This window comes from Tenrec ecaudatus, chromosome 1 (assembly GCF_050624435.1).
Source record: "Tenrec ecaudatus isolate mTenEca1 chromosome 1, mTenEca1.hap1, whole genome shotgun sequence".
Classification (NCBI taxonomy): Eukaryota; Metazoa; Chordata; class Mammalia; order Afrosoricida; family Tenrecidae; genus Tenrec; species Tenrec ecaudatus.
Genome location: NC_134530.1, coordinates 189,484,507 through 189,509,622, shown reverse-complemented (window position 1 = coordinate 189,509,622; position 25,116 = coordinate 189,484,507). Strand labels below are relative to the sequence as shown.

Here is a 25,116-nt window from a genome sequence, read left to right as displayed (position 1 = left end):
TCCCTGAGGCCTGTACTTCCCTCAGACCTCAATGAAGAGATATTGGCAATCTGTTGTACATCCCAGATCCCATTTGGGAAGCACATGGAAGTACAGGATGGGAACGGCGAGTTGATTTGGTTTTCTTTACTCATGGCTACAAGTTGCTGAGACCCCCAAAATGCAACTTCAACCTTTTCACATAGGCCCCCCAAAAAGGGCCTGTATGAAGCGGACCCCGGGAGATGGCTACCAACCAAATACTGAGAAGCCCTGGTTAAATGCAACCCAGTGACCAGGGTAGGGATTGCTCTCCAACACCAGCCTCATTCCCAACTCCAAGTGCCTATCTCCGAAGCAACACTGCCATCTAGTGCCCCGTGTGGGAAGTATTCCCTTTGGCACCACGTTTCAAAGTAGGTAGATTGTTGGGCTTCCCTGCTGAAAATAAAATACCCCCGCAGGGTAGGCGTCGAACCTGGAGAGTTGGTTTAAGTTGAGTCTGCAGAAAGTGAGGGTTGAGCGGCGCTGGAAAAGAGTGGGGAGTCCAGTTTTGCAGTGCCTTGTATTATCTGCAATGGTTCAGCAGAACCAGCCGGGCTGAGTTGTGTTTAGCCCCAACGGAAATGCTTGTGTTGAAGTCTTCTTTCACAAAGGAAGGCCTACAACCCTAGGAACGGGTAGTAGCCAATTAAAGCTCCATTGAGGCTGCTCTGTTGACACAGGTGAGCCAAGGAATACCCAACAGTTCTGCTCCTGGAGGACTCCCACCTCCAGGTAGCCCCAGCTCCACAGATGAAGCATGAGTAGCTAAGTGCTTAAAACCAGGCAAGAATGCCTGCACCCACAGGAGCTCTGCTGCCGGAAACGTGAAGACTGAGGCTCTTGTTCCCAACCCCCATCTTCCCTACACTTTTACCCTAAGTTCAAACTGAACATTTACCGAGGCTGCAGAAAGCTATAGGCTGGAATTTAGGGAGGATATATCCCTGGGTATTCCATGTTCTGGTGAGCCCCTATCCCTTCCTCTGCCTGCGGTGCACCTGACAAAAAGGGAACCTCGGGGTAACATGAGGGCTACTCCAGGGAGAGAGAACCCTCAGAAGCTAGACTGTCAGGCGTGTGTGTGTAGGCATACCGAGGCTTAAAAGCAAAAGACTCCAATCCACTGCTTTTGAATTGATGCAGACTCACAGTGATTCTAGAGAATAGCATAGAGCTGGTGGCTGGAGTTTCCAAAGCAGTCAGTCTGTATGAAGTCAACAGGCCTTACCTCTCAAGTAGCAACCCGAATGTTTAACCCACTGCACCAGCAGGGTTCCTAAGGACAACTATAGAGAGATATAGTTGTATTTGTATTGCGTTTATATATATGTATGGATACATATATATGTATGCTGAATCTATGTTCCTATATATAATAAAGCACAGAGGGGGCAAAGTTCTAGAAAATGCTTAGATATATACAAACCCCTAACAGGACTGAACTACTGGGCTGAACTCCATGACTAAGCACCGTGTTTTGGGGGCTGGCTAGGTCAAGACCATAGTTGATGCTAGTTTGGTGAGGAATGTCAGAGGTCTTTAAAGCTTGTGACCAGCCTTTCTAAGATACAGCTCTTGGGCTCTTCCCTCTGGAGTGAAGAAGAGTGAAGGAGACCTAAGACTTGAGGAATCACTCAGATCATGGTCTCCTTTAGCCTGAGACAGAAGAACTAGATGGTGCCATCTACCACTAGTGACCATGCTTGACCAGAGACACAATCGAAATCCCAGTTAGAATGAGAGAAAGTTGTATACAAAAACTCAAATCGGACTTATTGGACTGATAGAGGCTAGTGGAACCCCTGAGACTATCATCCTAACCTGGAACTGAAGGCACTCCCAACGTCACCTTTCGGCCTACTAATAGATTGGCCTGCAAAATGAATGGCCACACCCCTGAGGAATATGGGCCTCTGAAGAATCAACTATAAGGGCAACATCCCCCCCCCCGTCCCCACGCCCCAAAAGATGAGACGGCAAAGGCGCGGGCAGGACAGTTGGAGGGCTGGAAGGGGGAAGGTAGGGTGGGATGGGGAGGGTGCAGGCACCTCTCAGGGCTCACAACGCAATGCCGGGAGCACTGTGTGCATCCCTTGTTGAAGAGGAAAGTAATGTGCTCTGTAAATTTTCACCTAAGGCAAGCTAAATTGTTCTAGAAAAAGATGGTCTACAAAGGATGGTCTAAAGGCCAACGAAAGGACCTTGAACTACTAGCAATTTTTCTTTTAATATTTGCTATCTTTTTGCTTAGTCTTTTTAAATTTGTTTTGTTTTTTACCTTGTAAATTTGATATGTTAGTGGCTTTTCTGCTTATCAGCGTGTCGATGTTGCTTCTGTCAAAGCCATGTTCTTATGGGCCACTTGGGTACAGTCAAAGTCATATCCATTTGTAGGCACATATTACTATGTCAGCAGGTCCACCTAGACAAGATAGGCTGGACAAATAATGAGAGAAGAAAACAACAGGACCAACGGTCCTGGAGGGACATGAGAGCGTGGGAGGTAGGGGAAGGGAGGAGGTGTCGCCCAACACAGGGACAAGGGAACAGCGAATGGTTCAAAACCAGAGGAGGGAGGGGAGGGGAGGACTGGAAGGGAGTGACCAAGAGCAAGGTAACTGAGAGGAACTACTGAATCCAGAATGAAGGCCAAACATGGTAATGGGTCGGGAGGAAAGCGAAAGGAAATAGAGGAAAGGAGTAGGAGGCAAAGTGCATACAGAGAACCCTAAATACAGACATGTACATATGTAAATATATTTATGATTATGGGGGCAATAGATTTATATGCATATATTTATAGGTTCAGTAGTAGGGTAGCAGATGGACATTGGGCCTCCTCATGCATAATCCCCCAATACAATAGCATCTCGCCCTGCTAAGCAGCCATTGCAGGATACCCATCTTCCCGACATGATCACTGAAGACAGCCGTGTGTGTAAGCAAATGTGGTGAAGAAAGCTGATGGTGCCCGGCTATCAAAAAAAGATATAGCGTCTGGGGTCTTAAAGGCTTGAAGGCAAATAAGCGGCCATCTAGCTCAGAAGCAACAAAGCCCACAGAGAAGAAGCACACGGCCTAAGCGAACACAAGGTATTGAATGGACCATGTAGCAGATACAAAGGAACAAAAACAATCATTGTGTGATCACCTTCCTCACATAATGGCTGAAGACGAAAGTGTGCATAAGCAAGTGTGGTGAAGAAGGCAGATGGTGCCCGGCTACTGAGAGATATAGCGTCTGGGGACTTAAAGGCTTGAAAGCAAACAAGCGGCCATCTAGCCCAGAAGCAACCGAGCCCACACGGAAGCAGCACACCAACATAGGTGACCATGAAGGACAGAGGAGACCAGGTCTCCAACATCAAAGATGGGGTGGTGGTGAGAATCGCATTACCGTGAAAGAGGGGGAGTGCATGATGGGGACCCAATGCCCACCTGTAGAGAGCTGAACACCCCTTCCAGAGGGGTAGTGAGGAGGAGATGGGCCACACGGGGTCAGTGTAACAACAATGAAACTCAAAACCTTCCTCTAGTTCCTGAACGCTTCCTCCCCTCCCAATCATCATGACCCCAATCCTACCTTGCCTTGCGGACCTGGTTGTACCAGAGGATGTACAGCGGTGCAGTGGGGATCTGGAGGCACAGGGAATCTAGGACAGACGAACCCTTCAACACCAGCGGTGGGAGTGGCGACAACAGGAGGGAAGGGCATGTAGAAAGGGAGAACCGATCTCGGAGATCTATGTGTAACCTTCTCTCTGGGAGATTGTCAAGGGGGAGGCGGGTGAGGGGAGACGCCGGGGAGTGTAAGATAAGATATAATAATTATTTATAAACTATCAAGGGACCAGGGGTGGGATCGTGGAGGGAGGGGGATAGGGGGTAAAAAAGGGAAACCGAGCTGATTCCAGGAACCCAAGTGGAAGGTGAATTATGAGAGTGACGAGTGCAACGAATGTATAAGGGTGCTTTGCTCATTTGATGTATGTACAGATTGTGATAAGAGCCTTATGAGCCCCAATAAAAAGATTAAAAAGAAAATGATTAGGGCAAAGAAAAAAAAAGGAAAGAAAAAGAGAGAGAAAAATCCCTGCTCAATTTTGCATGCTTAAGGTGAAGAATGCTCACACCTGAAGAGGGCACTGTGAAGTAGGATCGGAGTGTGTGTTCGGCCAAAGTTGGTGGGAAGTTGGTGGTAATGGATAGGTGGTCAAGGGAAGGAGTATTTAACTAGACTTAAACCAGGATGTTACCTTCCTCCCTACCCAGCACAAACAGGTCAGGTACTTTCCCTGTTCTAAAGCTGCTTCCCCCAAGAGTACATTTTAATAACCTAAAACATAGTCTCTTGTTGCTCCCATATTTACCCCTGTCGGCTCCTTCTCTAACTCTGTAGGGTCAGGGAGCTGATCTCTGGTCCCCAGGGGTCTCCTATGAGAGGAGCCATAAGCAGTGCTGTCGGGCTCAGTCTAGACTGGAAGCACCCAGTTTCCCTGGCAGATGGGCAGTAGGAAGTGAGATTCGGCAGCAAGAAGATGTCATCTGGGGAAACGGTGAAGCTGCCAACTCTGCTCAGATCATCATCTCATTATTTCCACCATTTGGCTCCAGAATAAGGACTTCCTTCCACTCTTCCTCTGTGCCCCGCCTGTCTTACAGCCCAGCCACTGCTCTCCCCTCCCCGCAGCCCCTCTCCCACCAAAAATAAAATACAGCAAAACCACAAGACTCTAGAGTGCTCAGTGTCTGGGAATCCCAGCTTCCCAAAGAAAAATCACAGCAGAAGAGGCGGGACAGCATGTCCAGAAAAGATGTTCTAGCGAGACCCCATGGAAAGAAGCCCCCTAGGTCCTGGTTACTCTCCCCTTGGTCTGAAAACTTATTCATGAGCATACAGAAACCCGGAGGGATTTTGTTGTTGTTTTCTTTCTTTTTAAAAAATTTTGAAAGCTGTCAAGCAAGTCAGAGCCCTGGAGGTATATTTCTAGCCTGCCTCTGGCACACTTGCTCTTGGCTTGGTTTCTCCATCTTCACAACGGAACCAGCGAGCGCCACACAGGGGCTGTGGCTCGGGGAAGTAAACAGGATCAAAATGGTTCTACTAGGTGCCCGGCTTGGTGTTAAGTTCGCTCCTGGGGAATCCAACAACGTCATGAGACAGAGCGAGCCAGTGTAATCACCCGCCCCCTGCTTGAAAACTCCTTCCCAGTAAAGCTCTGGAAGACTCTTTTCTTCGGAGAAATGCCCAGTTCTGGGTCGAGGGGAAAATACATCTGGGTAATGAGCCCAGAGAGGTGCCTCTGGTGAAAAACACTGTGATACAAAATGTCACTTTTAGCACCCTGCCCCCCCCCCACGCCCACCCCACGCGCCCAGCCCTGCGTATAATCACCAGGACTAGAACCCAGGACCCTGGCTCTTGGGTGCCTATGCTGAACAAACAATAATAGGGAAAAAGAAAAGAAAACCTAAGAAGCTGGTCCAGAGCAGAAGCCGGCCAAGCAGGGTAGCCATGTACCTGTAGCCTGACTAACCTAAACGAACCCGGACGTGACGTAGTAGCCAGGTCCTTGCACTCCATCTACCTTCCAGGATGCCTGGATATCTCCCAAAGGTCCTGGAGAGACGGAGCAAGACATCCCTCCTCATCGACACAAGAACCAAAGAGACCATCCCCTTTAAAGCAGAGCCAGAGGTTTGAGCGGATGATTGTAAGTATAAACACAACCTGCTGAGCTACATGTCATCAATGCAACCGACAAAGCAATGCTGGCATGGTGGGTCTGGGGATCTGCACTCCTGCTGTGCAGATGAAGAGGGGCCCTTCCCCCTCCCCCCCAGGCCACCCTGCGGGTCTCCTTGCCCTACCTGCCCATAGATTTAGCCCAATCAGAAAGGAAGCCACCCATACCCATACCCGGGAGACCCAGGAAAGCCCAGGAGTGGGTGATTACCTGCTAGGACGGCTGGGTTGTTCTGTCCTCCTTCCGGTCTGACCCAGGCTTCCACTGTGAACGCCTCCCGGGGAAGTCCAGCCAGCACTTCTGGACGCAACAGCAGCCGCTCCTGCCGCCCGGAGAAGTACAAGACAGGCAGTCCTCCCCGTGGGTGGTTGGGTTCTCGTTCCCAGTGGAGGTCACTTGCACTGTTTGCGATGCTGTCGTTCAATGCACTGTCTCGAGCCTCAGGGGGAAGAGGAGGCTTAGGCCAAGCGTGGAGATGCTCAGGAGGGATGTCAGGGTCTCCCAGCAAGCCCACCGCCTGCCTCCGCACTGCTAGGCGACGTCGCCTAGTCTTGGCTCGGCCTTTCCTGTGGGTCTCCAGCTTGGGTTCCTTTGGGCGTGTGAAGGTGGGGGTGACAGTGGCAGCAGCTACTGGGATTTCCTGCATCCCAGCCTCGCCTACAGGCTCCTGGGCCCCTCCATTGCCAAGAGAAGTGTCACTGACTCCCAAAAGCTTCCATTGCCCAAGCCGATCATCCCTCATCCATCGGGCAGCTGGTGGCACGACCTGTCTCCTCCTTCCTGCCACCTTTCCAGTAGGGTCTGGGGGAGCAGGGCTCACCAGAGTTTCCTTGGGGTCTGCCTTGCTGTGTCCTGCCTGGTGAGCTCCCTGCTCCCCACTGGAATAAGGTCTCAAGTAGTTCCCAGGCCTGCTGGGGTAGACCCCAAAGAGGTGGTGCTGGGAAGCAGCTCTGGGTCTTTGAAAGTTGGTCCACAGCCAACAACGTTCCCCTTGCAACTGCCCCTGGTTCAGTTGCCCCCTCTGCACCAAGGCTTTCTTGTGGGGCCAGTCGAACTCCGAGGTGGCAAGACTGAATGCCCAGCCAGCCAGCATGGCCAGGCTTATTGTGAGAACCTTGGAGCTCATCATAGCCCCCCGCCGCCGTGGTCCTTTCAGAACTAGAAGTCAGCTTCTGGGTACCACTCTGGAATGATGGGGGAAAGGAAAGAGGCAGCTAGGAACCTGATCAGCGGTCACCACAAAACTGTTTAATCCGGAGACCAGACTTTCAAACAGCCCCGGGAGAGCACCTCTTCTTACTCTCCTGCCCCAGGTGCTTGCATGTCAGCCCGCTCTATGGGCTGCACCTGCCTCCCTGATGCTCCTTTCACCTCTCCTCGTCCTCTACTTAGTCCTCGCAGAATGAAGGCGCTTTCTCCTGGTTCCTATAAATTTCCTCACAAAGCGATCAGGTTTCTTTCTTTCTTTTTTTTCTTCTATCCCTTCTTCAATAGCCTGCCCCCTCGCTGATCCTACAAGGGGGACACGTGAGCCTGAGAAATTCTTGCAAATGCGCGCTGCCTTGCAAACAGACACAACCCCCCTGTGCAACTACCTGGAGTCATTCACAAATGCTTTGGTTATCATCCCCGTCTCTTTCTGTCTGTGTTTTATTACAGAGAGATACACAGATGATGCTTATTTGCTAAGAAGGGCTGGGGAGGGGGCTAGAAAAAATTTTTTAAAAAGAATCCAGGGGCAGACAAATCCAAGCTGGTACTTAACTTGCTCTCCAGTTGTCTTCCTCAGCCAGCTCCCAGCTACCTTCCAGGCTGCCTGTGCAGGTGAGAGTGTGTCCCTCCGCCAGGTCCTGGGCTGGTGGATTGTTTTATCCCGTCCAACTTGTGGCTGTTTTGCAAGTCTCAGGAAAGTTCTCCTTTGGGGTGCCAGTCTGTTGTTCGAATCACCTTATGCATCTGAAAGCCCTTGCCTCCACATTCTGCGAGGGCGGTGGGTCCCTGGGAAGACAGAGAGCGAGAAGAGCACACTCTTCAGGGGCCCTGTGCTCTCCACTGCCTCCTCTCTCCTCCCCTTCTCTCCCTTTCTGCCGGTAATGATCTCCTTGTTTGTTTCCTTTAAAGACAATGATGATGTCAAAGCTCATAAGTTGGGTGCATCACTCCACCTACTCCCTGTCCCCTCCCCATCTCACTGAGGCACCGGGGAGGAAGGCAGGCTGGTCTCGGGACACACACTACTCTTGGTTCCCCAGTAAACATCTGGGGCTTTCTCATTCAGCAGCCGCAGCCTGCACAATCAATAGCGAGCAATCAATAGTGTACAGGAGCACCCTATTCTGTGTGTGATCTCTCTCTCTCTCTCCCACCCCCTCCCCTACACGTGCGCACACACACACACACACACACACACACACACGTCACATGTACACACACAGTGCTGTAAACAGATATGCTCTCCCCAGCTACCCATCCCCCCACCCCACCCCCTGCTTTCAAGAGTTGCTTCAGAGTACTAGCAACTATATAGGACAGAGCAGACTTGCCTCAAAGAGCTTCCTGAGCTGTAGACCTTGGTGGAAATAGTGTGCTACCTCTTTCTCCCACAGAGAAACTGGTGGGTTTGAACCGCAGACCCTCACTTAGCAGCCGACTGCTTTAAACACTGTCTACCAGGGACCCCCAGACGTGACCACCGCCTAAATAGCACTTTAAGGAAGGCTTGCATCTCCTGCCACTTTGGGTTTGAAGGTGTCTCTCCCCTGCCGCCCCCCCACCACCACCACCCGCCCCTAGACATTTGGGACTTAAGAAAACAATCCCTCAAATTCACTTAATCTTGGTTATCGGGGGGAAAGAGGAATCCGTTCTGCTGTGGGAAGAATCAGAGGGGAGTGCCATGACTACATATTGTCCAGATCTTTTCCCTCGGAAGTTCCTCTCAACCTGACCGTACTCACAGTCAACTTCTGCAAAAGAGGCACTCAAAATAAGTCATGTACAAACATAAACAGCTGGACTCGAGCACCTCTTTGTTCCCTGGGTTTGAAGTGCGTGGATCAGATGGGGAGGCAAAAAAATGTGACTTCAGTCTCAGTCAGATCCTTTGCCTAAATGCAGGCAAGTGTCCCCACCCCCTAATCACATGTGTTTTGTATACATTCACACTCCCTCCTTCTCTCTCTCTCTCTCTCTCTCTCTCTCTCTCTCTCTCTCTCTCTCTCTCTCTCTCTCTCTCTCTCTCTCACACACACACACACACACACACACACACACACACACACACACACACACGGGCTCTGAATTCTCAACACAAGTAGGGATGTTTGACCACAGGTGGGTACCAAACACCAGACCCTTCATTCAATAATGAAACAGCAATCAAGTTCTCTGTCTAAGCCCTCGCTCATCGATAGCACCATAGAGATGTTGCCCTTCTGTAAGACACCCAGCCCCATCCTTTGGATTCAGATAGCACTGCCTCCTCGGCCAGGAATTGCCTCCTTGACCCCAGCTAAGAACCAAAGTACTTGCCTTGAATGCTTATCTCCTGAGCCACCTCACCTCCAGCAAACTGGTTCCCTTTGCAGCCTGCCCCTGGAGCCTCCAGAGAAAGTCCCCCAGGAACATAAGGAGCCAGGCACGCAGAGTGCTGCAAAGATGAGTCTCTGTCTCAGCCTCACCCCACACCCCTGCCCTCTTAGCATTGCCCTCATGTCCCTCACTCTTTTGATTCGGTCCTTTATAAAGATTATTATTATTATTAGTCAGAAGCAGCTCAAGAATGGATGAGGGCTGGAGATAGAGGGAGCGGGAGAAAGCACAGGAGCAGAAGAGACAGGAAACCCCGAGCTAAGCAGCCGGCCCCAGGAAAGAGGCTGGATGAGGAGCGTGCCTTTCAGTGGAGGGAAGATCCTCAGGTAAGAAAACGGAGAAGTGAACTTCCCCCTCCCTTAGGCCACCCCCTGGACCCTCGGAAAAACATTTCCTACCATTCATTTCAGGAGGGAAGTTAACCCAGCAAGGAAGAGGAATCCCCCGCTGAGCTTTTCTGTCCCTTTGAAAGTGTAAATGATCTTAAAGCCCCTACAGGTCTCCCCTGGCTTTCTGCTGCTAGTAATCCATTCATAAGGTTTCAAGAAGCTCCACCAAACTCGAGCTCCAGTTTAGTTCCCCCCCCCCCCCTCATTCCTTTGCTCACCACTCTCCTTCAGCTCTTGGCAGTCCAAAGTTAAAAAAAAATGTTGAACCATTTCTGTGTTTTCCTCCTGTTGTAACTTTTGCTGTGACATCATAACCCTGCCCACCAACACCCCACCTCTCGCTTTCCTTTCTATCCCACCCCTCACCAGCCTCAGACCCCCCAAAACGGCCCCCCACGGAAAGGGAGAGCTCCTGTCAGTTCCAGTGTGTGAAAAACACAAAGCTACTAGAAGGTGCCCCCTCCCTCCCCTCCCCTCGGTCCCCCTCCTCTCCTTCCCCTCCCTTCCTTACCCACCGCTCAGCCTCGGCGCTCTCCCGGCTTTCAACAATGATCCCATCTGTTTGACGGGTGCGGGAAGGTGGGCTGGAGTCTGATAATCCATCAAGTGAATCAGATCAAAAACACTGCAAGTCCCCTCCTCAGTTCCCCCCACACATAGACCCCAAAGCAAGCCGAAGCGTGGGAGAAGTCACGCTTGTATAGCAACCACTCTCGATACCAGAAAGAGACCAAAAATGTCCAAGGAAACCCCAAATTATATCGGTCTATGCATAAATTCGGTTGCTTATTTGTTTACTACAAACACCCTGAGTCCCCTGCCCCTCTCCCCGAAGCCCTGTCACTCAGCAAGTGCACAGACTTCAGGGCTGGTAGAATCTGTTTTGAAATCTCCAAGTGGAGGGTTTCCCCCCTTTTTTCACTCCCAAACACTATCTGTGGTGATCAGACTAGAGCAGGGTTGCCAGCAAATGCAGGAGGCCCCTTCTAGGGTACAGGCTTTCAACCCAGCAAAGCTGGAGGGAATGGATTTAAGGACACACAGCAGGAGCTGGCTGAATGTATTTCATTTTGACAGGGGTAGCTGGGGGAGGAATATCATTTCTGAAATACCCAAGGAATGAAGAGAGAGAATATGGATTTCTTAAACAGTTTTTGTGCAAGAGGAGCTGTGTCTTGTACTGCAGGTAAATCTATAAGACAAGAAATTAGAGCTTACAGAGAAACAAGGACCAAGGGAGAGAGGCCCCGGAGAGGGAAAGAAGGAAAAAGAAGGCAAGAAGGAGAAGAGCTGCGTGTGGGGAAGAAGCAAGGGAGGCAGGGAAGTGGCAGGGGAGAAGAGGAGAGAAGGGACGGGAGGAGGGGGAGAGGGGAGCAAGGGGGGAGGGCAGGCTACAGAAGAAAGGGGTGCGATGGAAGGAGGAGGGGAGGGGAAGGGGTGAAAGACTTAGAGGAGAGACTGAGAGGACGACTGAGACAGGAGCAAGGAAGACAGGAGAGGAGAATGAAACGGAGAAGGAGAAGAAAAAGGCAGAAAGAGCTGGTGAGGCTCAGGCCATCTGGGAGACAAGGAAAGCAGTTGGATCCATGGTGGCTACACCCAGGGAACGCACAGAGGCAGGTGAAGAGAAAGACTACAACATGGGACAGAGGTTAGGCTTTATGCACAGCAAACAAAAGGCACACAGCAGAAGGACAACACTTAGTGATCAGGCAAACTTCGAAAAAATGGGTTACAGGGCTTCAGCATTGTCTCTGAAAGGCAACCCCTCTCCTCTCCTCTCCTCTTCTGTTTTCCTCTCTTCAACCCTGCCCTCATCACCCACCACCTCTTTCCTCTCTCCCCTCTCTCCGTCTTTCTGTTGCTATCATCCTTTCCCCTGAAGACCACAGTGTTCAGACTCCTCCCAACAACTAACCCACCCAAAGTCCAGCTCAAATACCCCGTCCTGGCTTCTGGCATGCACAGTAGACCCCGAGTCTTCTTAGGTCAAGATCTGACTGTTTGTGACAATCTGCTCTAATTTCAACTCAAATTAAACTATGTCTCCTTTAAATCCCAGGACTCCCAGGCTATTTTGCTTGCATTTGCTGCTCTTGTGGGGCCGGTCCGTTTCCACTAGCGTTTTCTTCGGTATTAATAAGAGTCTTTGGGCAACGGGAGGAGCCAGCCCACTTTGGCATCTACCTGCAGACTAGAGTCTCCATGGGGAAAGTGAGAGACCCTTTAGTATGCTCCATACTCCTCTTGGATTTTCTGATCCCAAAATCTGATCCAGGGAGGGAAATGCTCATCTGGGAGCCAGCCAGTCAGCCAGGGAATTGAGTGATAAAAAGCCTCTGAGAACATCACCCATTCAGCATCTCGATGGTACATAGGAACCAGATTTGTTTCAGCTGCTTGCTGTCTAATGTGACACCGGAAACAAACATGTCAGCAACGTGTTTATAGGAATCGTGTTCAGCAAGTGCTGGAAAGGGTGAGATTCTCTGACGCATCTCACTGGAAAGCTAAGGCTTGTTGCTCTCTGCGCCGGTGCTCAGAACGGGGAGTTGGTGGCTCTACCATTTATAAGGTAACCCGCGATTCCTGGGAGGAGAGACCTCCCACAGCCCCTTTTCCACTGGTGAGAAACTAATGGTGACATTACGCGACGCATGACAGGGCAGTACACAGGTCTGTTGAATTCTCTAGTCCACTTTGTTTTTTCTTCCTGTCTATGTATTGCAACCTCACCCACACTGGACCAGAGCCATTCATCAATACCAAACCCAATCCCAAGCCACTGCAATTGAGTCCATTCTAACTCATAGTAAGCCCAGAGGGGAGCATAGCACTGTTCCCAGAGGGTTTCCAAAACTCTGCATCTTTAAGGAAGCCGACTGCCAGGCCTGCCTACCTCAGAGTGGGGTGTGATTCTTAACTATCAACCCTTTGGTGAACTGCAGAGCACTTAACCACCATGCCACCAGGGCCCTGAAGCAGGAGGGGTAGATGGTATCAAGGACGAGCCTCCCCTGCTCTAACTGCAGGCAAAAATTGCCCAGGGACTCAGAGCTGGCCATCTGAGTTCTGCACACAGGGTCACAGCACCAGGGAATGCAGTTGGGATGGCACTCTCCTCCAGGTGCATTCAGAGCCAAGAGAACCCCTGTCTTCTTGGCGCCCTGTTTGGTGCTCCATATGACAGAGGGTCATGTCATGCGTTCCTTTCTTTCCCCTCACCCTACTCTACAATCACTATTACAAATCATTATCGTGATTCTAGTGGTAGGATTTTGCTAGGTGCCTTTCATCCAAGTAGATCAAAGTATGGCATAGGCAGAGTAGGCTTCCAAACTCCTCCTCCTGAACAGGGGAGTAGGATGATGGGGTGACATGCCAGGGGTCTATTTCCCCCATGACAGTCCCCATGAGGAAAGTGTTTTGTGTACCATTCTGAGCCTTGGAAGCAGCTCCTGAGACCCTTTGGTGGGGAAGTGTTTACCAGTGATGCTGTCTCCTGCTCCGCCCTGGGGGAACATGTGTCCCATCCTGCGGGAACTTCAACGTGGATCCAGGAGGAGAGAGTGGGAATTGGGAGGACAAGAGGCACGGAGAATGGAGACAAGACAGTATCCTGATCAAGTCTCTTTTATTGAACAAAGGGTTACAGCTTATATGGGCCAGCAATGGGGGAAGCACCCGTCGCACATGCAAATTAGGCTACTTTGGCGACAGGCCAATCAGGGAGTTCAAGGGAGAGCGCCTTGCCCGTGAGTCTGTAATGGCTTACAGTCTTCAACCAGGTACGCAGAGTGGCATGTTTATGCAAATCAGGCACGGGTGAGGACAATCTTTTACCCAATCAAGGGAAAGCTTATCTAAAGAGCATCACCCCTTGTTTGCTCACGCTTTACAGCTGCAGTGCTCTGTCACGTAGGCCGGGGTAGAAGAATATCCAGAGCTCAGGCTAATGAATTCCAAGGAATGGCCGGGCCTCATGGCTCCGGACAGGTCCTAATAAATTCCAAGTAATGGCCGGGCCTCATGGCTCCGGACAGGTCCTAATAAATTCCAAGTAATGGCCGGACCTCATGGCTCCGGACAGGATCCCCTTTTATATATTTTTTCAAAGCCGAGAGAAACCCCTCGGAAACTGCGTCTGTCTTAGGTCATCAGGCATCAAGAATCATCCTTACCCGACATTGATCAATGGAATGCTTTCATAAAATAAGAGCAAACCAATGTCTGTCTTAGGTTGGTATGTCTTGTGCCAATCTTACCCGTCATTGACTGCCAGTCCTTCAGGCTTTGCGGAGGGGGTAACTCCACGAACTTGGTTCAACTCAAGGCTGTTCTGATGAACTTGTGGAGTAGTAGGATGCTCCAGCCGGAAATTCTGATTCTTTAGAGGTTCTCGAGCTGCCGGATAGACGTCCCCCTTCCCTTCAGAGATTTGGAAGTCTGCTCCTGCCAGCAGGCGTCTCTGAAGGCCGGGGTGCCACGCCATACAGTGACCCTCATAGCTTGTAATCTGGAAAGCGGTCGGACCAGAATGTTGCGACTGGTCTCCGACTCCTCCCTTGGGCAGGGGCACCTGCCTAAGGCCTCAGATTCACGACACTCCAGACGTGGGCACTGAATCTGTGATTATTCAACCTCGAGGCATCGAGCTCTTGGTAATCTTCATGTATTTGTTTTACAGATGGGACAAACCAGTTCAATACCGATACCCAGGGATTGCCCCCTCAGATGCATCCTGTTCAATTGGGAAAGAGTTTATCCGGAAAAGCTGGACAAACCGAAGCTGATTACTCTCTGCAATTCCATTTGTCTGCAGTATGTTTTAGAAGAGGGAGAATCATGGCCAATCAATGGTACACTTTCCCTCTCAACTTTGCAGCAGCTAGAAATGTTCTGTGGAAGGATGGAAAAGTGGTGGGAGATGCCGTATATTAGAGCATTCTTCCTTTTAAGGAAAAATAGGGATCTCTAGGCCCAGTGCACGCAGGACCCCCTGAGGGACCCTGAACTAGAGGGCAACTATTGCCCCCACCCTGAAGCAGCCCAGAGTATTCTACCTGTAGTAGAGGCAGCGGGGGAGCTTGGTCCCCAAGCAATTTACAAACCTTTCACCCTAATTGAACTCAAGCAAATTAAAAGTGACTTGGACAGTTACTCTAACAAACCCGAACAGTACATAGAACACTTACAACACCTCACCCTAGCCTGTGATTTAATCTGGAAAGATGTCATGATCATACTGGGACAGACCACGATGGATTTTAAGAAAGAGTGTGTGCTCTAAGATGCTAGAAAGTTTGCAGAGGAGTTACATGTGATGAATGAAAAGTACCCTGTAGGAGAAACTGCTGTACCCTTCACAGACCCTGCTTGGAGCCACAGTGAGCCTCAGGACAAGTGGGCACGGGAACATTTCCTGATGTGCATCATGGGTGGGCTAAAGTCAGGCAGGCAAAAAGCCATTAATTATGCCAAGGTGACAGCGATTCACCAGGGACCTACCGAGTCTCCTGTAAGCTTCTTAGAGAGGCTAAAGGAAGTTTTAAAGAATTATACTGCTGTAGATATTGATTCCTATGAGGGGCAAGTCTTGCTCAAGGACAAATTCCTCACATAGGCTGCACAGGACATTCACAAGAAAGTCCAAAAACTTGTGCAAAAGCCTGAAGGAGCTACCCTGGAGGAGATGGTTGCTTGTGCCAACACAGCTTTTTACAATATGGAGCAGGAAAGTAAGGCTTGAGCCTGGGAAAAGGAGAAAAGAAAGGACATTAGGCATGTCCAGGTATTAGCTGCACTCAATAGCCGATGCCTGTCGAATGCCTCCCAGGTTACCCAGACTTTTGAACCAGATACCAAGTGCTATATTTGCCGGCGACCGGGTCATTGGACTAGGAACTGCCCTAATCGAAACAAGCCTCCTCAGACGCCATGCGTCCATTGTGAGCAGACTGGCCACTGGGCTGGCCTCTGTCCTAAGGCCAAAAACCTGGAGGGGAGGCACCCACAGGCCAACACGCAGCTGGTAATGGAGGAGGAGGACTGAAGGCGCCTGGTCCGGACGGCCCAGCAGCATAAGGTAACTGTTACTGGTCTGGAACCTAGGGTGAGCATCGATGTAGCGGGAAGGTCGGTGGACTTTCTTCTGGATACTGGGGCCACCTTCTCTGCCCTTATTTCCTTCCCTGGACCCCTGACACCCCACGCCTGCTCTATCCGGGGAGTGTCAGGAAAACCTGCAGTTAAACATTTTACTGAGCCTCTCAGATTTCTCTGGGATAACATCTACTTTTCTCATAGCTTCCTAGTGATACCTGAATGTCTAGCTCCTCTCATAGGCCGAGACCTGATGTCCAAACTGCACACCTGCATAATCATCAGACCTCATCCTCGTCTCTCTACAGCTTTCCAGTTGTTCCTCACAGTGGAGGAACCTCAGATTCCCCCACGATAACCATGGGAACAAGCCATAACTCTTGAGGTTTGGGACACAAAACTCCCCGGCAGAGCTAAGTATGCTACCCCTGTAAAGATTTTCCTCAAAGATCCTACACAGTTTCCCCATCAGCGACTCTATTCCTTGAAACATGAAGCCATCAAAGGGTTACAACCCCTTATCAGTAAGTTCCTCCAACATGGACTTTTGGTCCCTGTTAACTCCCCCTATAACACCCCAATATTACCAGTTAAGAAGAAAGATGGGTCCTATCGGCTTGTCCAAGACCTTAGAATAATAAATGAAGCAGTGATCCCACTGCACCCAGTAGTGCCAAACCCCTATACCCTCTTAGGGGAAATCCCTAGCTCCACACAGTGGTATAGTGTCCTAGACTTGAAGGATGCCTTTTTCTGCATCCCGTTGGATAAACTGTGCCAGTTCCTTTTTGCCTTTGAGTGGAAGCTAGAGTGAGGGCAGTCACAGCAAATCAGTTGGGCCGTCTTACCAATGGGGTTCAGAGATAGTCCCCATTTGTTCGGACAAGCCCTAAGCCAGGACCTAGCTGGCCTTACTCTGGAGTGGGGCACGGTCCTACAGTATGTAGACGACCTCCTCATCTGCTCGGCCACTCGGGAACAGTCCATTGCCCATAGAGTACAAGCTCTAAACTTCTTGGCAGAAAGAGGTTACAGAGTCTCCAGGGCCAAGGCCCAGTTGTGCAACAGGAGGTAACCTACCTGGGACTAGTTTTATCAAAAGGAAAGAAAGGGCTCTCCTCAGAACGAGTAAGGGCAATAGTGGAGCTACCTGAGCCGGAAACGCGGAAGCAACTGCGGGTGTTTCTGGGCCTCACAGGGTTTTGTAGGATCTGGATTCCTAACTACGGACTCCTAGCCAAGCCCCTACAGGAGAGCTTAAAAGGGAGGAGTGATCTCGAGCCCCTACAGTGGGGTATATTGCAGAGGGAAGCAGTAAACCAGCTTAAGACTCTCCTGCTCCAAGCTCCAGCGCTGGGTCTCCCAGATCCTGCAAAGAAGTTTTTCTTGTATGCTCATGAGAGAAAAGGGGTGGCTCTGGGGGTGCTGGTCCAGAAGCTGGGACCTCAGCCTCAGCCAGTGACCTACCTATCAAAGAGGTTAGATCCTACCTCTGCAGGCTGGCCACTGTGCCTGCGAGCAATAGCAGCCATGGCCCTCTTGGTCCAGGAGGCAGTAAAGATCACTATGGGAGGAAGTCTAGAGGTTCTAACTAATCATAGGATCTCCGAAGTGCTACAAGCTAAAGGCTAGAACTGGCTTTCTGATAGCCACCTATTGAAGTACCAGGTTCTTCTTATAGAAAACCCTGATATCACTATCCAGACTTGTCGCACACTTAATCCAGCCACATTGCTCCCAGATCCAGGGGAAAAGGCTACACCCCTCCATTCCTGCTTCAAGCTGCTGTCTACTAGTAACCTGCCACGACCAGACCTCAAAGATCAACCGCTGGTTGTTGCAGACTGTGTGTGGTTCTCAGATGGGAGAAGCTTTGTGATTGAGGGAGTACGCAAGGCAGGTTATGCCACTGTCTCCCTCGACCAAGTCATTGAAGCCAATCCCCTGCCCCCGGGAACTTCAGCCCGACTGGCTGAGCTCACAGCCCTAACCCGGGGCCTTGAGTTAGCAGAGGGGAAGAAACTAACTTTGTTTACTGACTCCAAATATGGGTTCTGGTTCTCCATGCCCACTCTGCTATCTGGCAGGAAAGAGGATATCTAACCACTCAGGGAAGCCCCATTAAGTATGGGAGCCAGATCAAGGCACTCTTGGAAGCTGTCCAAAAACCAGCTGAAGTGGCAGTAGTGCACTGCCGTGGGCACCAGAAAAGGGACTCAGAAGTCGCTGTGGGCAACCGAGCCACTGATAAGGCCACCAGGCAGGCAGCTTTGGGCACCAGTGCCTCAGCTTCCATAAATGCCCTAATCCCCCAAAATCCAGCTCCCTCTTCCAGACTATACGCCAAAAGAAGTGGAACAAGCGAAGACACAAGAATTCTGCCTTCAACCTGATGGATGGTGGGAAAAAAAAAAAAAAAGCTCCTCCTACCACAGAGGTTACAGTGGAAAGTCCACAATGCCACTCATCTTAGCCATAAAACCTCATTGACCCTGCTCACTCAGCAGTTCTGTGGGGCCAACTTAACCTCAACCGTCAGGTCAGTAACTTCCCATTGTCTCACCTGTCAGACCAACAGTCCCCAAGGAGCACTCAGAAGTCACCTTGCTCAGCCCGTTCAGCGCAAGGGATCCTACCACGGGGAAGACTGGCAAATAGATTTTACTCAGGTTCCTGCTGCCCAGGGATTGAAATATCTTATGGTGTTTATAGACACTTTTTCTGGGTGGATTGAAGCATATCCCACTCGCACTGAAAAGGCTCATGAAGTGGCTAAGAAACTACTTCAGGAAATAATTCCTCGATTTGGGCTCCCCAAATCACTGCAGAGTGATAATGAGCCAGCTTTTATCTCCCAAATCACTCAAACAGTCTCCCAATACTTGGGGATAACTTATTGTCTCCACTGTGCCAGGAGACCCCAGTCTTCAGGGCAGGTAGAGAGAATTAATCAACACCTGAAGTTAACCCTCAGGAAGCTGACGCAAGAAACTCAGGTGAGTTGGAAAGATGCACTACCCCTAGCTCTGCTGCGTCTTAGGATTGCCCCACGGCAATCTACATGTTTGAGCCCCTATGAAGTTTTATACGGGCGGCCGTTTCTTGTAACAGAGGCAGCTATAGACTCTGAGGGAGCCTTAATACAGCAATATGCCACCCAAGTAGCCCAATGTCAGGAGGCATTCCATCAGTTTGGGCTCACTCAGGCTCAAGGGGAGGAAAAATTACCACCCTTGTGCCAGCCAGGAGATCTAGTTCTTGCAAAAACTTGGAAGAACGGGTCCCCTATTTCCCAGCTCCAGCCAGTCTGGAAGGGACCTTTGCCAGTAATTCTCTCTATGCCCACTGCTATCAGAGTCCCAGGGCAGAGTGCTTGGATCCACCATACACGGGTGAAACCCTGGAAACCGTCACCATCTGACCCTTCCGGGGCAGAGGCTGCAGACGAATACTCCTGGGAACCACTGGATGGTGTGAGGATGATATTTCATCGCCACCCCAGGACAGATGAGGGCTGTGCAGATAAGTCTACCTCAGACCCCTTACTGCCTGTAGGCTAGTGAATACCTTTCCTCTGTTCCTATGTTTACAATGACCAAAGTCTGTGACACTAACCTAACTTCAAGGGCACTGCCACCTTAAAATCTTACCATGTCTCACTTAAGCTGTTCACCTGTTGTTTGTTTTCCAGTTCTCAGGTTACAAAGGCCTCTAAACCAAGTGTGCCAGCTGCAGGACCACCGCCTCCTAAACCCACCTCGACCTTACCCATCCTGGGCTCTAAATGGACAATCCCTTCTAACAGAGTAGGAAGGGTATGGACCCAAAACTCCACTTCGCCCCTTTGCCAGCTGGAAGCAGCTAGAGATGTCGTCGTCCAGTACCCCCAAAGATTTGGGTCCACATCTCTTCAGGGGGGAATGTTAGGTAGCTTAGCCTAGGGACTGGGATGTCCATTAACGCATACCCAGGAGAGCCAGCATAGGACAAAGCTGGATTTTCCTGCCGGTGGGTGGACATGGATGGGCGTTAAACCTGGAGCAGCCCACCTGGGCCAGGTGATTGCAATTCAGCCAATGGGATCGACCTGGGGTCGTTTACCACGCCTCCCCCAGGAATCCTTGAAAAGGCAGGAACTGAGAGGGAGAGGGGCTTGTCTGATCGTCTTTTGGGGAGGAAAACTTGGGAGAGAGATCTTCGCATGACCCTGAGCAGTCTCTGCCAGGCCGCATGGTCAAAAAGGAATCCTAAGGGTGCCGCGTAAAACCTGAAGCTTCTTTTAACTCTCATTAAATTCACTTGGATCACGAACCAGGCTTTGGCGTGAATTCTTTCTCGTGTGGAGCCAAGGACCAAGGTTGAAATCTAGCCCAGAGAGAGACCTTATAGATCCATTACCTGTCTTTAAGCATTTAGGCACACCAATTATAGCAAAACAACTTAACATGTATTGAATGACTAAGGATGTTTTTTCACTAGTGATAGGAGTGGTCACATTAAATCCAGAGTAAGTGTCCACCATAACATGCAGATAACTCAATTTACCAAACGAAGGAATGTGAGTAACATCCATCTGCCAAAGATGTCCCAGGAGCAGTCCTCTGGGATTGACACCTGAATGAGGAACTGGTAAATTAGTTGCACAATGGGGACAAGATTTCATGATGTCCCTTGCTGCTTCTTTAGATATGTTAAAGTGATGTTTTAAAGCCTGGCTATTTTGGTGATGTCCTTGATGAGAACCTCGGCCTAAAGTATTTGACCTTCAGATAAACTGGCAAATGCTGCTGCAGCTCGAGTTGCGCAACCAGCTAAATTGTTGCCTTCTGCCAAAGCCCCAGGTAGAGAAGAATGAGCTCTGATATGCGTCGCAAAGTAGGGATATTTGCAGTTCCAAATTAATTGTTATAATTCACCAAATAAAGCCAAAATGGGTTTATTTTGTGGTTGAATACAAGCAACAGTTTCTAAATTATTTAATATGAAAACAACATATAGGCTGTCTGAATAAATGTTAAAAGGTTGTTCAGTATATAGTTGAAAAACTGCTATGACTGCATGTAGCTCAGCTAACTTTAGTGCAGATTGAGCTGGACATTTTTTAACCATAGTATGTCATTTATAAGAAATAGCTGCAGTTCCATTGGAGGAACCATCGGTAGATATTGTAAGGACATGAGGTATGGGCTTATTTTTACAAATACTGGGGAAAATAAATAAATGTTTTTTGGCAAATTGTAACAATTTATCTGGAGGATAAATATTGTTCACCAATCCAACAAACCCCGCAAATACTAATCCCCATGAATCACAACTTTCCCATTACCAAGGAGTTTGGGGTCTGTCATAAGTAAGACTATAGAATTAGGGTTTTTTTCCAAAATATTTAATGGACTCTGATCCACCTTTCATCACTAATTCAGCTATTTTTTAAAAACAAATAAGGTTTTAGAACTCTTTTTCTTGAAGAAGCTAAATATACCCACAATAATGGTACTTCCTGCCATAACACACCAGATGTAAAAGTACCAAGGTTTACCATAATTAATGTACATAATTTGTTGTTCTTGAAATACGTAAATTTACTAAATTTAAGGTTTTTTCTGCTAAAGGGAAATTTCCCGAGTCGAATTTGGATCAGGATCTCCTTTTAAAATATCAAATAAAGGCTTATGCTCTCCAGTACTTATTTTTAAATATGGTCTAAGCCAATTAATAGCTCCTAACAATTTTTGAAAATCATTTAAAGTTTGTAAGTGATCTTTTCTTATTTCTATCTTCTGGGGTTTAACAAAATCTTTTTATAAAATATGTCCTAAATATTTGTAAGGTTCAATAACTTGTACTTTTTCTTCTGCTATAACTAACTCATGCCTTTTTAACGCTTCTCTTAAGTCAAAAATAAAGAGAGTCACCTTTTGGTCTCTATGAGCCATCAAAATATCATCTATGTAGTGAATGTTACACACTGATGGTTCAGAGCTTCTTACTGACTTTATAGCTGCAGTTACAAACTTTTGACATAAGGTGACGCTATTAGATATTTCCTGATGTAAGACGCTCCACTGATAACACTCCATAGGTTCTTTAAAATTAACACTAGGAACACTAAAAGCAAATCTTTTATCATCTTTGGGATCCAAGGGAATGATATAAAAATAATCTTTTAAATATATGTACTGGCTGGAATATCAGAGGGGGAAGGAAGTCCAGGCTGCAGGGCTTCCATAAATTCCATAGTATCATTAATCCTCCTTTACTGTTTTTCCTTGCAAAGCAGCTGCTATAGCAAGCCCTGAGTAAAGGAAGGTCCAATGTACAAGCATAGTCTGATATAATCCGACAGGTTGCCCTTATTTCTAAAAGGTCTCAGCACTACCTGGTAGGCAGTATTTGCATTTTTAAAAGCCAATTGTTTAATTTTTTAATAAAATTCCTGATTTGAATTAGACAAAGGGATAAAAATTTAGCACATACTTGAAGGTTACATAGTCTAAAAATGATGGCAATATTTTCCTTGAGAGAGTATTTTCGTTGGTATAATTATTTTTTAAATATTCAAAAAAAGACTCAACTTCAAGCTATAATAAACACAAACAAAAATGATTTTTATCCTTAAACTAAATATTTAGAAAAGCCTTTTTGTACATACAAGTGAAAGAGTATGCGATACACACATGTGCATGCGTGCACGCACACACAAACACACACTTTGTTCACACGAACAGCTTATATCTTCTGTATTTTGAAAACTCTCAAGAAACTCTGATTTCCACAACAAGTAATCTCTTCTGGACAAACACGTTTGAGCCATCTGTTACCAGTCTCCTGCCCAAAACACATTCTCTCCTATCGTGGGTTCTACTAACTCCATATTAAAATGAGCCACAGGACCATATTGAGAACAAGCAGATTTTAAATCTTTTATAGTTTTGAATGGAGTTGGGGCGAACATTCACCCCTTTCCTTGAGCATTTTGGGGTCTAACTGGGTAACACCCTGGAATTCCTAATCTACTTCCTGTTCTGTTGCTAATGACTCATACTCTTGCTCCCAGGTTACCACCTTAGTTTCATCCTAGCAGGACTCCCGAGTCTCCTTCACCAGGTTTGAAATTCCTAAGTCCTTATCATGATAATGTACTGACCAGCCCTCTAACTGCTATGCTTGGGCGGGGTGGGGGGGGTATGCAGCAGGAACTTTTCGCCAGGATCAAGGATTTCCTCTTGCTCGATTCTTTCAATTTTGTTTGAGCATGCAAACGAGTTATTCTCACCCCGGATTCCCTCATGCTTAGGATCCAGGCTATCCCTAATTAAATTCCACAGACTAAACGTGTCTATGGGGACCTCACTAGGTCCATTAGCATTATAGTGATCTTTTAACTATTTCTCTACTTTTTGCCAAGTTACGATATTTACAGTCCCGTCCTCGGGAAACCAAGGACATATCTTAACCACAAAATCTGAAAACTTCTCTAATCTTTGGTAGGTTACTTTTATTACTTTAGCTTTTAACATATTTTGAAGCATATTTACATACATACATTTATTTACTAGAAATCTGTCCCATCATTTATTACTCCCAACTTTTCACCACTTACTCTTAATTGTCTCTGCAAATATTCATGACTGTGCTACTCAATGGTGTCCATCATGGAATCCTCTGTTTTCAATCACAACTTTTAACCTCTACTCCCCGTGTCTTTAAAGTCTCTTTCAATTGTTTCACATAAATCTGATGCTTGCTTAATTCTTGACCCATATTCAAGTGCTCTTACTCACCTTCAGTCTCGGCGCGGCAGGTTCCCGCGGCGGCAGAAGGAATTTTCCTTTCACTTTAACTCGCTGGCCTTCTTCTGCGCTTTTCTTCCTCACTATATCTCTTATATCCGAGCTTCACGATGGGCGCCAGAATGTCCCGTCCCGCAGGAACTTCAACGTGGATCCTGGCGGAGAGAGTAGGAATTGGGGGTACAAGAGTTACAGTTTATATGGGCCAGCAACGGGAAAAGCACCTGTCGCACATGCAAATTAGGCTACTTTAGCGAAAGATCAATCAGGGCGTTCAGGAGAGCGCACCTTTCCTGTGAGTCAGTATTGGCTTACAGTCTTCAACCAGGTACGTGGAGTGGCATGTTTATGCAAATCAGGTGCAGGCAAGGACAATATTTACCCATCAAGGGGAAGCAGGACACAGGTGCTTATCTAAAGAACATCACACCTTGTTTCCTTAAGCTTTACAGCTGCAGTGCTCTGTCACGTAGGCTGGGGTAGAAGAATACCCAGAGCTCAGGCTTATAAATTCCAAGTAATGGCCAGGCTTCATGGCTCCAGACAAACATGGTTCTGAGCAGTGTTCGTGTTTCAATTGGGCTTGGCATTTTGCACTGGGATTCTTTTCAAAGCACAACCTTAAAACACAACTAACACATAGATGTGCACACTTGCGCCTCCTCGTTCCTAATGCACTTTGCCTTTCTAGCCACAAGGACCTGAACACAATGGAAATGCTATGTTCATGTGACAAAGGAGGATGCTGAAGCTGAAGGAAGTGAGCCCTTCCCCTACTGACAACAAGAAGGGAGCCAGAATGAATCCTGAATGCACACTGCCAAGTGGCATACACCAGACTCAAAGGGCCACATTCTGTATGATTCTATTCATATGGCCTCCTAGAAAAATCAGCACAATAGCGACAGAGCATGGATGAGAAGTTGCCAGGAGCAGTGGCAGAGCGAAGATTGATACCAAAAGGAATACGGGGTTTTGGAGGGATGGGACTGTCCTTTGTGTGGGCTATGCGATATCAGTTCATGATTGTTTGGATGTCTCTGTCAAAATCCAAAGAACTGTGTATTCAAAAAAGGATTCAGCTAGAAAGTATGCCTCAGTAATCCTCAACAAAAGGAGCACTGGTGGCATCGTGGTTGAGAATCGGGCTGTGATCTACAAGGTCAGCCGTTTGTAACCACCAGCCACTCTAAGCGAGAAAGCCAGGGCTTCCTACTTCCATTAACAGTTACAGTCTCGGAAACTCACAGGGATACTGCTGCCCTGCCCTCTAGAGTGGCTATGAATCAGCATAGGTTGTTAGTTGAGGGTTAAAACCCAAAATCCAAACTCACTGCCATCAAGTTTATGTATACTCATAGAAATCTGGCGGCAGGACTGCCCCTCTGGGTTTCCAAGGCGATAACTCTCTACAGGAGTAGAAAGTCCTGTCTTTCTCCCTCAATCACCTGAGATGAAAAAAAAACCAGA

The 25,116-nt window shown here is 48.4% G+C and overlaps 1 protein-coding gene across 1 annotated transcript in view; it reads right to left on the bottom strand.

The window, feature by feature from the left end:
- PAPPA2 (pappalysin 2) overlaps window positions 1-6,900 on the bottom strand; it is a 359,519-nt gene extending 352,619 nt beyond the window's left edge. Inside the window, exon 1 of the mRNA XM_075540487.1 lies at window positions 5,982-6,900. Coding sequence (XP_075396602.1) covers window positions 5,982-6,900 — 919 coding nt within the window. The remainder of the gene's footprint in view (window positions 1-5,981) is intronic.
- Window positions 6,901-25,116: the final 18,216 nt, after the last annotated feature.